At 42.4% G+C, this 17,926-nt stretch overlaps 1 protein-coding gene across 5 annotated transcripts in view; it reads right to left on the bottom strand.

The window, feature by feature from the left end:
• Positions 1-17,926, bottom strand: part of LOC102817285 (RNA binding protein fox-1 homolog 1-like) — a 481,947-nt gene that overhangs the window by 171,795 nt on the left and 292,226 nt on the right. For all 5 annotated transcript variants that reach the window (XM_006867228.1, XM_006867230.1, XM_006867232.1 and 2 more), the window contains one exon: positions 4,769-4,912. In XM_006867228.1, coding sequence (XP_006867290.1) covers positions 4,769-4,912 — 144 coding nt within the window. The remainder of the gene's footprint in view (positions 1-4,768; positions 4,913-17,926) is intronic.

Genomic DNA, 17,926 nt, shown 5'->3' on the forward strand with positions numbered 1-17,926 from the left:
CCAGAACAAGCCATGATATTTTCAATAACCTCATATACATACAAAAGCTGAACAGTGAATACGGAAGACCATGGAAGAACTAATGCTTTTGAGTTACGGTGTTGGAGGAGAATACTGAAAGTGCCATAGGCTGCCAAAAGAACCAACAGATCTGTGTTGGAAGAAGTGCAGCTAGAGTGCTCCTTGGAGACCAGGATGGCCAAACTTAGTCTCTCATACTTCAGACATATTGTGAGGAGGAACCATTCACTGGAGAAGGATATCATGTTTGGTAAGGTGGAGGGTCAGAGAAAAGAGGAAGACCTCCAGCGAGATGGATTGGCCAAGTGGCAGCATCAATGGGCTCAAACGTGGCAACAATTGTGAGGTTGACCCAGGATCGGGCAGTGTTTTGTTCTGTTGTGCATAGGGTCACCATGAGTCAGTACCGACTCGATGGCATCTAGTAACAACTACTTGCTAAAAGGTTGGTAGTTCAAACCTATCCGTAGTTTTGAGAAAGCTAGAGAGCAGTTCTACCCTGCACACAGGGGGTCACCATAAATGGAAATCGACTCAATAGTGTCTCACAAAACTCCCCTTCTAGACCCGGGAATGTTGACATTTAAAATATTTGGTGACATTAACTTTCTGCTCCGGGGGGAGGCATTGAAATGAATTTGGTGGAAATTCACACATTCAGTGTATAGTCTCATCAAGACTGCAAACTCAGATGAAACTGGATACTCATGGAGGACTCTGCCATTGAGACAGGTCTCAACAAGAATGCCGTGGAGCTAGCACCAATGTATCTTCTAGCACAACTTCAGAGCTCAGAAAACCCCTGGCGACCTCAGAAATATATGCAATCATGCATTTCCTAAATACTCTGGACTGTGCTCTGCATATTGAGTTATATAACTTCTTGCTCAAGTTATGATCCATCTTAAAATAAAACAAGAAAGGAAGTCGAAAATCAGCTAGAAGCCTGGATGCCCAACATTGAAAAAAAAAATGCTTCAAAAAAGAAGGAAGGAGTCAAGAACATAGAATGTGTGTTTGAAGAAATGTACCTAGAGTTGCAATAAAGAAGAATGTGTGACAACCCAGTGTCTAGTAGATGTCTAAATCTCATCAGAGAATCCTTGATTGTACAAGCAGGCAAGAATACTGCCAGGTTTTTATTATACAAAACAACAAGAGTGGTTGCTTTTTGCTGTTGTTGCTGTTGGTGATATTTTTTAACTCTGAAATCCCCATGGCCATATTTAAGAGAAGAGACAGAAGAAAAAGTATCAAAGATCTTTGTGGGTGTCGTATCCTGTCATTGTCCTTGTTGTAACCCTTGCCGATGTAATTTGACAAGGACAGAATGTTGCACCAAATGGAGCAACGACAGATGCCTTATGTCCAAAGATTTGAGAAATACCTGGTTGGGATAAAAATGTACTTTCTTACAGTAACTATGATCTAAAAGTGGAAGCAATGCATAATCCTCTAAATTTGACTGGAATGCTTACACTCTTCTCATGTAATTCATGCTATTGAATGTGCCTCATGAGTAGTATGTGTTTGCCACCACTGACGCTTGGCCAGCAAGAACAGACTTGGGGTGTTTAATTTCCATTTCTTTAGTTGGTGGTTGTAATCCACGAAACTTCAGTATTTGCACAATAAATCCAGGAATCCATTTGTACCTGATAATTTTTATGGATTAAACCCATACTCACAAAGTTCTCAACACTGTTTCTTAAGTGACCACAGAGATTATTTGACATGAACCCAGTTCATTTTAATGTGGCTGAGTGTACTGCATTTTCTTCATGGAAAGATATGAAATATACAACACACTGTCAATTGCTCAAAAATGCTGGCTCTCTGCAAAAGGTGGATTCTGAAGCCAGTGGATTCTGACCAAGAATTGAGCAAGGGGGTAGGATCTTCTGAGAGAGAAGTTAGTCCATTTCACCTGTTACAAGAATGATTGTAGAGAGGTTCTCACCCTTTTCTGTGAGTTCTACTTGTGAACAGTTTGAGTACTTCTCTAACTCTCTGTAACACTTAGGGAACTTTAAAGACAACAAAATGCCAGTGAGAGGAAAGGACCCATTAGGTTGGGAACTCAGGTGTATGATATTTTGAGTGACACTGTGAACAAGCCCCAGGATGGTCAATAAGAGGCTCAAACTTGAAATTAACATCCAGATGACATGCTACCTAAATGATTAAAGGACCACTGAGCAGCAAGCCATCTTTCTAACCTGACGTGGCAAAAGCACAGCATTGCTCTGGCTGCTCATCATTCCAACCCAGGCGTACTGCCTTACACACGCTTAACCTCAACTTTAACTTGGAATGCTCTGCACTTTTCAAAGTCATCTTTGACCTGAAATTGCCCGAGGGTATCTTCAGCTCGCTAAGAGTTAGAGGGCTCAACTCAAGGTTATTACCAAATGAGAGAGATAAAAGTGCAAACGATGACCTTTTCCTCAGAAATGTCAGGATTCACGTCTGGGTATCTTAAATATTAGGACAGGGCGGCTGCCTTTGTGTCAGATGCATGCTTGATAAACATCATGCGTGTTAAAGGAAGAAAAGGTACAGGCTCACCTCAACACTTAGGAGCGCTGCAGCAAAGAAAGTGAACTCCTTGGGAAATTAGACCAGATTTGTATAAGAAAAGGGCACAATTGCTGGTCCTCTTCTTTTTCTTTCTGAAATATTTGCAGTCATCCACAAACCTTTAAGAGAACACGTTCTCTGAGCAGGCAACATTTGTTCCAAGTCGAAGTGGAGGATTCAATTCTTGTCAGTGGATCTCCAGACACTTCCCATGAGTGTTATGGACAAAAAGACAAACAGGGATCTTATAGACTACACTCATATTTCAGTGAATAAAGAAGGTTGTAGAAAAATTGATGCATTTGAATTATGGTGTTGGAGAAGAATATTGAAAGTACCATGGACTGCCAGAAGAACCAACAAATCTGTGTTGGAAGAAGTACAGCCAGAGTGCTTCTTAGACATGAGGATGGTGAGACTTTGTATCTCAGACTTGGACATGTTATCAGAAGGGACCAGTCTCTGGAGAAGGACATCATGCTAGGGAAAGTGGAGGGTCAGAGAAAAAGAGGAAGACCTCCAAGGAGATGGACTGACACATGGCAAAAACCAGAGGCTCAGGTTAACAACAACTGTGAGGAGGGCACACAATCGGGCAGTGTTTCATTCTGTTGTGCATAGGGGTGGCTGTAAGTTGGAACTGATTCCATACTCAGAATTATAAATCACCACCATCAATACAGTAGTGGCTTGTATGTTGTTATCATGTTGGAACCTTATACCACTGGCATTTTAAACACCAACTGAGTCATCCATGGTGGACAGATTTTCATCAGAACTTCCAGATTAAGACTAGGAAGAAAGACCTGGTGGTCTACTTCTAAAATAATAAAATTAGCCAATGAAAACTTTACAGGAAACAAAAGAACGCTATCTGATAGAGTGATGGAAGATGAATACTCCAAGTTGGCTGGCTTGGTAAAGCAGAGAGAATGAGTAGGAGGACGATCTTCTGGGAGATGGATTGGCACAGAGGCAGCAACATAGGCTGAAAGAGATCATGAGGACAGAACAAGACTCGGCATAACTTTCTTCTGGTCGACATAGGGTTGTTAGGAAGAACCACAATGCTGTATAATGTGTATTTAGCCATGAGATAGTCTAAGACCATTGGGTTTGAGTGCTGTAGGATAAGCACTGGACTTATAACCACAGGTCAGTAGTTCAAACTCACTATCCTTGGAAAACCAAAACAGGGTCGCTCGCTACGAGTTGGAATCAACTTGACAGCATTTAACAGCAATGAATTAGGAGCTGACTTGGCACTGAACAATACGAACAACACATTTGCAAAAGGAATACTATCCAAGCCCTGTGAAAACTTAGTCACTTGACAGAACTGAGCCCAAAGGAACAGCAAACACCTCCATTCTCACTATGGGTCAGGTGGAAACATCCCACAGAAGGAACCGGGCTCATGATCATTCCAAGTGAGGGAGGAAACAGCTCTATCATTGGTTTTCTCTTGGTTGGAGGGGGCTTCTGGCTGGCTCTACATGTCACAGGGCAATGCTCAAGGCAATCATTTGTGGTAGATGGAATCACAAGACCACTTCAGAGCCTTCCTCAATGACTCCAGGATGCTGCACGATTCAAGGCAGACTTGGGAATCTCTAGCTTGCTCTCTCTTTCTTTGTCCCTTCCATCTTCCCTTCCCAACTCTCTCCCTCCTTCTTCCTTTTCTCATGATAGTGCATCCAGAACTATTTATTCTCTGCAATGACATCTAAAATCAAAATGCTCAGTGCCTGGGAAAGAGTGGAATAGACACAGATATCCCATGAGTCACTTATCTGAATAAGTTATCAACTGCAGTAGACAGAAGAACCAGGGTAATTCAGAATATTATATTTTAGCCATGACATAGGATCCCAGACCACCGGATTTGGGATAACCAGTAGGCATATTTTCCTAGTGGGGTAATTAATTCATGTTATTAAAAAGGGAACCAGGTAGCAAAGTGGTAACACGGTGAGCTTATGCAGAGAAATTTACACTAAAGCCAAACACAAGTCCTAGCCCCATACACCCACAGGCCAGGGTCTAGCATGCTTAGTCTTCCAATGTAAACCTTATAGCCTCGTCATATAAAAAGTCCTTACAGGAAGCAAGGAGGACTCTGGGGACTGGCAGAATAGGAGAAGCAACGGAGAAAGGCGGTACTTACGCCAAACATTTGTCGAAGGTCCGGATCCCGGAACCTGAAGGGGATATTTGAGACGTGCAGCCTCTTGGGCTGAGACTTGTTTTCCGTGTTTTCGGAAGGTTGTGTCTGTGGCTGGCCATCTGTCGGTGCTGCATCATCTGTCTGCTAAAATAGCAAGAGCAAAACACAGAGGCTCTAATTAGACGCAAATCCATCGCAGTGTGCTTCTGCGTCGTGTGTGTGTGTGTGTGTGTGTGTGTGTGTGTGTGTGTGTAGATCATGAAATAACAAAAGAATAAGAACAGGAACTGATAAAGGAGGCCTGGGAGGTACAATGGTTAAGTACTCAGCTGCAAACTGAAAGGTCTGAGGTTTGAACCCACCACACCTCTGCCAGATAAAGATCTAGGGATCTGGTCCCATAGACTACGTGTCATGTAAGGACACTATAAGGTGGAATTCACCACTAACAAAGGAAGGGAGGAGCCATTAGTTCATTCACTTATTAACTACTAAAATATTCATTGAACCTCCACATGGTGCGAGAATTCAGCAGTGAACCAAGCAGACAAAATTCCAGCCCTCATGCCATTTACATTCTCAAGGGTGAGGATAGACAATAAGCAAACACACCAAAAATAAATAGAGTTTGGCAGACAGAGATGACACTATAGAGAGAGAAAATTAAAGCAAGAGTAAACAGTTTGAAAGGGCAGTTAAAAAAAAAAAAAAAAAAGTTACCAAGTTGTTGTTAAGTGCCAGCAAATCAATTTCAAACCAGAGATCCTGTATAGGGTTTCTGAGGAGCAACTGGTGAGTTCAAACTGCTGACCTTGTGGTTTAAACCAACCTTGCATCCAGTGTTAATCCTTCAGTGCCAGACCAGGATTCCAACTTTACCAAGGAGGCATTAATCATCAAAGTTGTTAAGTGCCACCAACTCAGTTCTGACTCATAGTGACCCTATATAGGGTTTCTAAGGAGCTGTTGGTGTGTTAGAACCTCCAAACCTTGTGGTTAGCAGTCCAGTGTTTACCCTACAGCACCACACGAATAGGCCTCTATTCCTTAAAGTAGGAGAGTGTATATCCCTTATATCACTACTGTGCGCAATCTTCAGATTCTAAAGATAATTGCTGAGGGCACCCAGATAAAGTATCAGTAAACATAGTGAAAACAAATCGCAAAGTTCATTTGCATTCTGCATTACCACAGCTGGTTAAGCTTTTGTTGTTGTTTTTTTAACGTTCAGTGTTTGGAATGGAGTCCTGGTGTGGCACTGGATGATAAGCACTGGACTACTAACTGCAAGGTGGGAAGTTCAGACCCACCAGCCACTTCCTGGAAACCCAATCAGGGACCCGATGAGATAGAACCAACTCCATGGCACTTAACAATAATGACATGCAGTCTGATCTAGCTGACCCACATGAAACTATTTAAATTAGTTAAAACGAGATAAACTATTCAGTTCCTCATTTGTACTAGACCATTGTTCAAGTGCTTAACGGCTACATGTGGAGACAACCCATACAGAATATTCCATGCAAAAAAGTTTTACTGGATCTGGTTGTAGATGATGCTACATATTCTTTTTTCTAAAAAAATAAATAATAAAAAAATGACTGGGTAACATGCTATTGGCTCTCATCTATAGGCAAGGTCTAGAACAGGGGTGGGAACATCCAATCTGTGGGCTTTTAAAAGGTCAGCAAAAACATTTGGTCTGACCCCGCCAAGGCAACCAAAGTCACAGCTGTCACACTGTTGTTGTAAAGTTCTGTGAAGTTGGTTCTAACTCACAGCGACCCTGTATAGGGTTTCTGAGGAGCAACTTGTGGGCTTGAACCACTGACCTTGTGGATGAAACCAACTTTGCAATCTAGTGCATTAACCCACAGCGCCATACCAGGACTCTGTTTGACCACATATAGCGGGTTCATTTTTAAGTTGATAATTTTGTATGGTCCATGAATGACGTTATAAATTTGTGCAGAAAAAAGGTTCCCTGCCCCTGGTCTAGAAGAAAAACTACCACAACCATTGTCATTCTTTCACTTTCTGTTTTCATAGACCATTGTTGTTGTTGTTAAGTGCCATCGAGTCGGTTCTGACTCATAAGGTCCCTGTATCTGGTTTCCGAGGAGCAGGAAAGCTTGAAACAATGACCTTGCGGTCTAACACATTAACCCACAGTGTCACATCAGGACACTAGGCTCATTGGTGCCTTATTGTCTAGATACTTTCCCTGCAATTAGCATGTCCAGCCACTAGGTGGCAGAGGATACCACTTCCCTGAGATCCCTGCTTCTCTGAAGCCAAGAAAGACAGCCTGCCTGAAACCCATCAAATTTATGAAGAAGGAATCTTCCTCGCCTATTTATAAGCAATTTATAAGCAAATAACTGGAATGAAAACCATCAACACGAGCAGCCAGGTGTAAAATAATAAAGCCATAGAAGAGACGATCATACAAATTGAAATATAAAAGAAACACCCAAATAACATGGGCATAATTAGTGCCTTTCTCATCAGCCCTTGTATTTATTGGCAGATTTCATTTGCATCCACCTCCCTTCCCCCAGCACACGCTGGCTTGTACTTTGAAGTAAAGAACCCCCAATGACTGGCAACTCTATTGTTCTAGGCTGTTGGATTTCATAGGAGGGAGGATGCTGATAGTTTTATATGAAAACCAGGGAATAAATACAGAATATACCTTAAAAGGTTTTGTGAAGATGAAATGCTATAATGTATGTCAAGTTGGCAGGATTCTTGGCACATAAAATCTATTCAATAAAGATGCCCTTGTGACCCAATGACAAAGCGTTTGGTTGCTAATGGAAACAGTTTTGGTTCTAACCTATGCAGCAGCTCTGTGAGAGACTTGGTGATCTGCAGAGACTGTTGTTGTTGTTAGGTGCCATAGAGTCAGTACCGACTCATAGCGACCTTATGCACAACAGAATAAAACACTGCCCGGTCCTGGGCCAGCCTCAGAATTGTTGCCACGCTTGAGCTCATGGGTGTTGCCATTTTGCCAATTCATCTCACTGGGTGGGGGTCTTCCTCTTTTTCTCTGACCCTCCACCTTACGAAACATGATATCCTTCTCCAGCGACTGGTCCCTCCTGACAATATGTGTGAAGTATGAGAGACAAAGTTTGGCCATCCTGGCCAGTCTGGCTACACTTCTTCCAACACAGATGTGTTGGTTCTTTTGGCAGCCCATGGCACTTTCAAGATTCTCCTCCAACACCATAACTCAAAAGCATCAATTCTTCTACAATCTTCCTTATTCACTGTCCAGCTTTCGCATGCATATGAGGTTATTGAAAATACCATGGTTTGGGTCAGGCACACCTTAGTCCTCAAGCTGACGTCTTTGCAGAGACTATAACCTATAAAACCCTCATCTGTCCCATAGGATCTCTATGAGTTGAAATCAACAGAAAGTTACACAAAAACAACAACACATATTCAACACATGGAAGGTAATGAGTATTTTAGGAGTGGGGGTGATTTACTAAATTGTCAAGAAGAGTAAAAATCCCTCTTAGGAAACATGAGGAGGCATGGTGGTGTAGTAGGCTCAGAATGGGGTTGTTGCTGAAGCATCCGAACTTACCAACCACACTGTGGGGACACGTGAGGCAGTCTGCTTCCCGAAAGATTTACAGTCTCAGAAACTCTACGGAGCAGCTCTACTTTGTCCTAGAGGGTTGCAGTGAGCCTGATTCAACCAGATAGATAGTGGTAGGAAAGAAAACAAAAAGGAGAAGATCCCATGGACTTTGGAATTTATCTTTATTGAGCAAACACTATGTTCTAGAACTTAACCCAATTCTCTAAATCACACATAGTTCTCAGTTTATTGGAAGACAGAGAGAAGGAAAGAAAGACAACTGAACACAGACAGGAAGGTTCCCTGGTGATGCAATGATTAAGCACTAGACTGTTAATTGAAAGTTTGGTGGTTTGAAGCCACCAGCTGCTTCATGGGCAAAAGATGTTGCCATGTGTTTCTGCAAAGATGGCAGCATTGGACACCCTATGGGTGTCGAGGAGTCAGAATCCACTGGATGGTACCTAACAATAATAATGCCGATTCGTACGTGCTGATCTGGAACAGGGACAAGAGGTGCAACTGGAGGGTTGAGAAGACAAGGCTACCCGGAGGAGAAGTGTGAAATGAGAGGGGGTCTAAGGAAAGAGCTGAAGGAGATAGAGTTCATGTGCCGGTAATCAAAAAGCAAAGATACAGAGATGTGAAAGAATGTTTTGGATCAGGAGAGGAGGTGTGGGTTTTGGTGTCACTGGCAGAAAATGTCTTTATGGAGAACAGACAGGAGAGTGGACATCAGATGTAGTCAGGGGCTGGATGACGAAGACTCTGTGCAGAGGGAGAGAGTGAACTTCCTCCCAACAGCTCTGAGCAGCCACCAAAGGCTCAAAGCAGGGATCTGACTTGGCCAGTACAGGACACAGCAGCTGAGTCATGGTAGGCAAATGACAAGGGTCTGCTCTGTGACTCATGGGCTCACTGAATGCACGAGGGAGTGGATAATGAGAGCCTAAACCAAACCAATGAATGAATGCATGAGTAGACAATCAACTTCACCACTTCCAAATAGTAGCTGAAGGTCAGTATATTAACAGAGTCCCTACAGAGCAGGACATGTGCTTGCCCTGCCACTCATACAACTAGGCACCACCTGGTTGCCAGAGTGTGGCACTTTGGTGATATGCATATTGCTCTGATGCTGGAAGCTATGCCATTGATACTCCAAATACCAGCAGGTTTACCCAAGGAGGACACATATCAGCAGAGCTTCCAGACTAAGAAAGACTAGGAAGAAAAGTCTGGTGATCTACTTCTAGATATTGGCTAATCCCAACCCTGATTCACAATAGAATGATGGAAGATGAGCCTGTGAGGTCGGAAGACACGGCAAAATATGCACAGCAATGGATTTAAACATACAGATCATCAGTGAAGTAGCGCGGGATTGGACAACATCTCATTCTGTTGTAAGCAACTCAAGGCAACTGAGAGCACCACAGTCTGATTACACATATAGGGGATGACTACGAGTCATGATACCATCATTTGTCAGATGAATAAAAGGTTTCACTCCTCTAACAACACCAAGGCAAACCCAATGCCATCCTGTCCACTCTGACTCAGAAAGTTGTACAGGCTACAGAACTGCCCTATCCGGATTCCTGGGCTCTGAATCTTCATGGAAGCAGACTGTTACATCTTTCTCCTGCAGTGTGACTGGCAGATTGACCTTTTGGTTAGCAGCTGAGTGTTCCACCAGGGCACCTCTAGTCCTCCAGCATGAAGCTCTAAGTTTTGCAGAAGGAGTAACTAAGAGTTGGGATGACCTCCTGTTGGAAGTTGCTTTTGAAATGCAAATGAAAAGGAATGTTGTTTTCTGTCATCTCGAAGAGGACACTTACATTTGGGTTTGTGCACAACTGTTGGATGTTTCAGTTTAATAAACCTAATTAGGAATTACAGAGATTATGATTAAACATATTAAATGATTAATAGCATTATGCCACACAAGTGAAAATTAAAATTAATCATGTTTCGTCAAACAGGACTTTGGAAACATTGTGTGTTGTTTCCTTGGATAAGAACACACAATGCTCAATTAATCATTTTGTAGTGAATGCATACATACAAATGCTCAGAAATTGTTCTGTAGGAACGCTTGTGTGCTAAAAATCATTTTGGTAGAAAAAGGATAATTTTTTTTTAAATCAAGCCAAATCTATTTTAGGCCATTATGGGTGAATGAAAAGGAAAGAAAGGAAGAGAAGTTTCAAGATCTACATGTTTGAAAGAACAACAGAAAAAAAGTGTGGTGTGTGTAGATACATACATACAAAGGGCTATAAAAAGTAGGTGGGAAAATTCCATTCTCTTTTCATTAAATTTTTTTCAGGAACTTTTAGAAGATCACAAGTATGGTTATGCACCACTCAACATCAAAATATGACAGCATATGCTTCCGTGGTCCTATAAGGTTTGTCTTGCTTTGTTTTTTTAAAAGAAAACAGCTCTCTTCTTGTTGATTATTTTCCCATAAAGTTTCATTTAATATGGCGTTCATGCAGCATTCTAATCACAGAGTGTCTATTTCACAGACTGTATCACGGACATTAAGTGATACATACCTGTATATGTATCTTTTAGACTGAACGTGCTTGTTTCAATTTTGTTATTGTTACGTGCCATTGAGTTGCTCCCAACTCATAGTGACGTTATGCATAACAGAATGAAACAAGGCTCACCTAACCTTGCTCACAACAGCAGGAATGCTAGAGCTCAGTGTTGCAGCAACTGTGCAAATACATCCCTTGAAGGTCTTCCTCTTATTCAATGCTTGGCTACTGCCTTTCTCCAGGAACATGCCCAAAGTTAGCAAGACAAAGTCTTGCCACTGTCACTTTCTGGCTGTATGTCTTCCAAGATAGATCTGTTCCTTCATTGTTTAAAGAGTGATGTAACACAGAAAGAGAGGATTTTTGAATCACAAGAAGCTGTGTGTGAACCGAGCTCCATCACTTATTCATTTAGGGTACATTACCTCCTGGTCTCAGTGGGTTTACCTGGGAGGGAGAATGATAACAGTGAGGACTTTATTGAGCTATGGCGAGGACCCAAACCTTAGGGGATGTGCAAAGGAGATGCTACAGAGTCTACAGCATGGTAGGGGTTAAACCCAACAGAGTGATCATTATTAACTCTCATACTGAGGATTCCAGACATGAGTTCTTACTCTTTTTCCCTTTTTCTTGGAACTTTCAGGGAAAACACATTCAGAACGAGCCTGTGTTTTATTTCCCCCTGTTAGTTTCCTGTGGTTGCTATAACAAATTACCACAAACTGTGTGGCTTCAAACAACAGAAATTTATTCTCTCACACTTCTGGAGAACTAAAGTCCAAAATCAAGGTGTCAGGTGGGCCTTGTTTCCTCTGAAGGCTCTGGGAGAGGATCTTGTTTGGCTTTCTCCATCTTAAGGTGGCTCCAGGCGCTGTCTGACTTGAGGCGGTATGACTCCAACCTCTGCCTCCTCCTTCTTCACAGCTCCCTTTCTTTTCCCATGTATCCAAAACTCTTATCTATCTTCCTTTTCCTTTTAAGGACATCTTCCATAGAGTCTTGGGTCCACCCACAATCCACGATGGCATCACCTTGAGATCTTTAACTTCATTACAACTGCAAAGACCTCTTTCCCAAATAGAGACACATTTACAGCTTCTGGTGGCTAGGATGTGGATACACCTTTTAGGTGGTGCCAGAGGTGGACTGCTAACCACAAGGTCAATGGTTCAAACCCAACAGCTGCTCCTTGGAAAACCTATGAAGGGTTGCTGTAAGTTGGAACCGACTTGATCACACTTTACAATAACAACATTTAACCCAGTACTATGCCCTCCCTACTAAGCAAACCAAGCAGAGGTGATGTATGATGAACAGATGATATCAGCGAGTGGATTCATTTTCTATCTGTTTAGGGACTGGACAGTGTGCTTATTACCATGTGTGGATGTTTTATCCTGCTTTGGATAGTAACAGCTATAGTTACATTGGGTCAAATTTTTCCACCCAGGGCAACCAAAGGCAAGCACATAAGGTCACAAATGTTTCCTGTGTGTTTGACCAAGTTTCACTCAGCAGATTGGGTGTGTGTTTTTCTGTTGTCCCCCATTTTCTATGGCATCTCTGCATGTGTATCTTTGAGGTTGTCCTTGGCTCCATGAACCTAAGCTGTTATCTGTGACATAGCAATGCGTCTATCCAGCACATCCAATCTGTGATTAACAAGGTACAGTGAAAAATAAAATTCATTTTAAAGTAGACAGAGGTTTGGATCAACTGAAATGGTTTTTAGCATTACCTAATGCTGCTCCTTGGAAACCCTATACAGGGTCGCTATGGGTCGGAATCGACTCGATGGCACTTAACAACAACAATGATTTGCATAGGAGCTTTGGTAGAGTAGTGGTTTACGAGTTAGGTTGCTAACCTCAAGGTCAGCAGTTCGAAGCCATCAGCTGTTCCAGGGGAGAAAGATGGGGTTTTCTGCTCCCATAAAGATTTACAGCCTTGGAAACCCTATATAGGGTTGTTAAGAGTTGGAACTGACTCCACGGCACACCACCACCACCACCACCAGGAACCATGAAGCTCTTGAAGGTCCTGGACTCCAATCAGGTCCAAAAAATTGTAGGATTTCCATGCTAGAGCTACCCTATGTCCCCATTTGTCACCCTAATATAGCCCCTAAACAAAGAGACATGAGTCTGCTTCCCCAATCCAGGTTCCCCAACTACCTTACTGTTTTTGATTCTTGATGCCGATGAGTCCATCAATTGGTCTTAGAAACAAACACTCACCTCATAGCCCAAAGGCCACCAACTCTCTGTAAGGGCAAGGACCAGTCTGCATGCTCACAACACTGACACTGCCCCTCATACAAACCCACCCGTATTCACAGCATCCCTGAGAAGTTTGGCAAAGCCTATTATGAAGCCATAGAATGAAATCTCTAAGGAGGGAGGAAAAAGAAAAAAAGCAAAACAGCTAGGCATCTTATTAATGTCATTAGACACCTTGAATGTGTATTTCTGAAGGGCAGGGACTACCCAATTCACAATTCACAGCTATACTCCCTAAGGTTGGTGTGAGGCAAGGCTCGACAGGCATGATGGTCATGTTGCAAGATCTCTTCTTTTATCTGCTAAACTAGAATAATTTTTTGCTTTAAATGGGATCTACCCAAATTGGAAATGAATCTCAGCGTCATTTGTGGAAGATGAGAAAATGGGGCAAAGCAGAGCAGCAAACTGACACTGGTCCACAGACTCAGAGAGGGTAAGAAATGGAGGATTTTCAATGCAATACAATATGGTGGGGAGCACTGGAGGGTCCGTGACAGGATTATTGCCTTCCAAGTGGGAGACCTGGGTTGGCTCCTGGCCTGGGTACCTAACACCCACCCACCACCAGTCTGCTGGTGAAGGTTTACATGTTGTTAGGTTACTGAGCAGGCTTCAGAGGAACGGACTGGGAGGAGAGGCTTGGAGATCTACTTCTGCAAATGGAAACTTTGTGCATCACAAGAGTCTGACCAATGACTGATCATGAAAATGACACAAGGTGGGTCAGCATTTTGTTCCACTGGGCACAGGGTCACTGTGAGTTGGGGACTAACTTGACTGTGGCTAAAAGCAGCAATGATAACATATGGGGAGTGGTCTCTCTTGTGCATCATAGAATACTGAGCCACCATACTTTGCCTCAAATACTAGCAGCTTCCTTTTTCCAGTTGTGGCAGCAGAACAATGTCTGCAGACCATCTCTGGTTGAGAACCACTGCCAGAAAGCAGTGCCCAGCACAGGGTTCCCAGTTCCACCGACCATTCAATGGATTGTTACACATGGTAGGGAACTGTGTTCCATAGGGTTTTCAATGGCTGACTGTTTCTTTTAAGTTTTTACTGCGAATTGAGTGAAAGTTGACAGGGCAGATCACCAGTTTTACATTCAAACAAATCATACACCTTGTTTCATTACAATGATTATAATCTCTTTCATGTACCATCAGTTTAACAGCATTTTCTCTCTATTCACTTTAGCTATTTTTTTTTTTAACACTCAGGCATATATAGTAATTGACACCACCAAAGGTCACATTCTGCAAGTCTGCCTCCTGGCAGCCAGATCTCAGTCCCTCTCTTTCCATGAATCTAGAGTCCTCAGCTGCTCCCTCTCTCCATGTCCCCATCTCTGCCTCCATCTCTGGTGTCTCAGCGTCTCTGGATCAGGTCCTGCATTCTGCTTGTGCTTGTCTCCCTTGATGGTCCTAGGGTCCTTTTTTTCTGGACTGTAAGATTAACTACTCCCCCATTTTTTTTTTTTTTTGAGAGAGTATAGAATTTTGATCATTCAAATACAGACACTTCATTTTATGTTCAATAAAACTATGTAGCAGAAAGATACACAAAACACTCTGGAGTGAGAGCTTGTCAGTTGCTAGAGGCCATCGAGTCCATTCCAGCTCATAGTGGCTATGCACAACAGAACAAAACCCTGCCCACACAATTGTGAGCTATCCTCACAATCCTTGTGAAGCTTGAGTCTGTTACTGCAGCCAAGGTGCCAATCCATCTCATTGTGTTTGTTCATCTTTTTCACTGACCTTTCACTTTACTTAGCATAATGTGCTTCTCCAGGGATGGAACACTCCTGATATGGCCAAAGTATGAGAGACAAAGTCTCATCATTCTAGCTTCCAAAGAGCATTCAGGCTGCACTTCTTCCAACACAGATCTGTTTACTCTTGTAGTAGTCCATACTACTTTCTCGGACACCATAACTCAAATGCATCAATTCTTCTATGGCCTTCCTTATTCACTGTACAACTTTCACACACATATGAGCTACTGAAATACCATGGCTTGGGTTAGACACACTTTAATCCTAAAACTGATATCTTTGCTGTTGAACATTTTAAAGAGGTCTTCTGCAGCAGATTTGCCTAATGCAATATGTTGTTTGATTTTTTTTTTTTTCTTTAAATTTTTATTGTGAATTGAATGAAAATTTACAGGGCAGATCATCAGTTTTACATTCAACAAATCATACAACTTGTTTCATCACAATGATTACATTCCCCTCCATGTACCATCAGTTAACACTATTTCTCTCTGTTCCCTTTGTTGTTGTCAAGTGCCGTCAAGTCGATTCTGACCCTTCGCAACCCTGTATAGGGTTTCCAAGGAGCAGATGGTGAGCTTGAACCACTGACTTTGCAGTTCAAACGACTTTGCAGTCTGACACACTGGCCCACAGCACCACACTATTCCCTTTAGCTCTTAAACAAAAACAAAAACAAAAACCAATACTCAGGCATATATAATAATTTACACCACCAAAGGGCACATTCTGTAAGTCTGTGTCCTGGCTGCCATCTCTTAATGCCTCTCTCCCCATGAATCTAGAGTCCTCAGCCACTTCCCTTTTTCATGTCCCCATCTCTGCCTCCATTTCTGGTGTTGTTTCTCTGGATAAGGTCCTGTAGTCTGCTTGTGCTCTTCTTCCTTGATGGTTCTAGGGTCCTCTGTTTCTGGACTGTGAGATTAACCACTCCCCTGTTTTTGTTACAAAACTTCTACTTTTAAAATGATGACAGTTGCAATTAATCATGATAACAATTACTACTGAATCATATGAGTCTTATCCCCTCTTTTCTCTTTTCACCAGACCCATCTAAACAAGATGAAAACTATTCAGTGGGGACTCTTTCTTAGCCCCCATACTCTTAAACTAAACTCCCTCTTGAAACCGTGTAAGCCCGTCACTTCGTGCCTTTATTGGCCCCCACCCCCACCCCATTTTAGGAAGCCAATGTCTAAGTTGCCGGTCTCTATCTATTCTGTGAACAAAGCAGATAGCATTGATACTTGATGTGAAGATTCTTTCCCTCTCTGTTGATATTTAGAGTTACTTCCTTCATGAGTATAGCTCAGGTTCATCATATTGTAGCAATTTACCTTGGCTTCCTTTATCAAATAAATATATATTTTTTATCTTCCTCTAGATGAGTTCTGATTATCAAGCCATCGAGGTTAAGTCAAATGGGCACTATGTGCCCATTTTGGTGTTCTTGTGCATCTCTCCTCACTTCATATCAGCTGGATGCTTCACTCTCAGCTCCGGCCCTCTGTGGCTATGTCCTTGTCCATGGGCTCAGGTGTCCCCAGGACTCACCACACTTTGAACCAACCAGCTCTTCCTCTTCTCTCTCTCATTTCCAGGTCAACAGGGGTCTATGCAACATGGTTGAACTCAGCCCACTTCTTCATTGCTACCCCCCCCCCTTTTTTTTATACAGTAGGTTCCCAGACCTTTTTTTGAGGTGTCTCTGGGTAGACTCCAACTTTTGGTTAGCATCTGAGTGCATGACTTCTCTGTACTGCCTCAGGTGATCCAGCACAAGGTAAATACTTAGTAAATACCTGTAGAATTCATAAACAGGTGTAGCTTTGTCAGGAGCAAGCTTCATGACTGTAACTTCAGGCCTCTGGGTCTTAGTTGGCATAAAATGATACTATCCATACCTGTCCTGGATCATTTAAAACCAAAGTCTATAGTCAACTAGAAAACCCATAGGAGACAATTTCTTAGAAGCACACAATCTGATCAAACTGACTCAAGAGGAAAGGGAAGGTCTCAACAGACTCATGACAAGAAAAAGATCAAATCCGTGATTTAAACAGGCTAGCCTAGTGGCACAGTGGGATAAGCATAAGACTACTAAATGCAGCGTCAGTAGTTCAGACCCACTACCCACTCTGTTACTTATTAGAAAGCGTATATAGGGTCACTATGAGTCAGAATCGAATCCAAGGCACTTAACAACAACAAAGTCACTCTGAGGGAGAAAGAGGCTGTCTGCTCCCATAAATATTTAGTCTCCTAGCCTAGATGCTCATCAACAGAATAAAGCTTAAACAAACTTTGGTGCATACACATAATGGACCATTAGGCAAGTTGGAGAATAATGATGAATTGGCTAAACACCTTACAACATGAATGAAACTGGAAGACATTGTGCTGAATGGCATTATTCCATCACAGAGGGACTAATATTGTATGAGACCAGGGTTGTAAAGGGTTAAGAAAGGGTTTTCTTAATAAAAGAAACAATCCATGATGGTTTCAGGGGACCGGGGAGGGAGATGATTCACAGGCTAGAGTATGCCCATGTTAACTTGGTAACAGGGCAGGCAATATCAACGAAGAGGGAAGTTAACAGAGGAATTGATGAAGGTTGCGGGAGGCAGAGGGAGGACTGCAAGAGCTAAAGCGAATAGAGGTAAATACTGTTAACCATTGATACATGGAGGGGATACCAAACACTGTAATGAAGCAAAGTGTGTGATTTGTTTAATGTTAAACTGGTGATCTGCTCTGTAAATCTTCACCCATGTCACAACGAAAGGTTAAAAACAAAAGATTTATAGACCCAGAAACCCTAAGGAATAATTCTTCTCTGCTCTATAGGGCCACGATGAATTGTAAATGACCCAACGGTAGTGGGTTTGGCTTCTCTGGGAAATTCGACCAAATAATTAGAGAAGAATTAACACCAAT

This window comes from Chrysochloris asiatica, unplaced genomic scaffold (genome assembly GCF_000296735.1).
Source record: "Chrysochloris asiatica unplaced genomic scaffold, ChrAsi1.0 scaffold00102, whole genome shotgun sequence".
In the NCBI taxonomy this organism is placed as follows: domain Eukaryota; kingdom Metazoa; phylum Chordata; class Mammalia; order Afrosoricida; family Chrysochloridae; genus Chrysochloris; species Chrysochloris asiatica.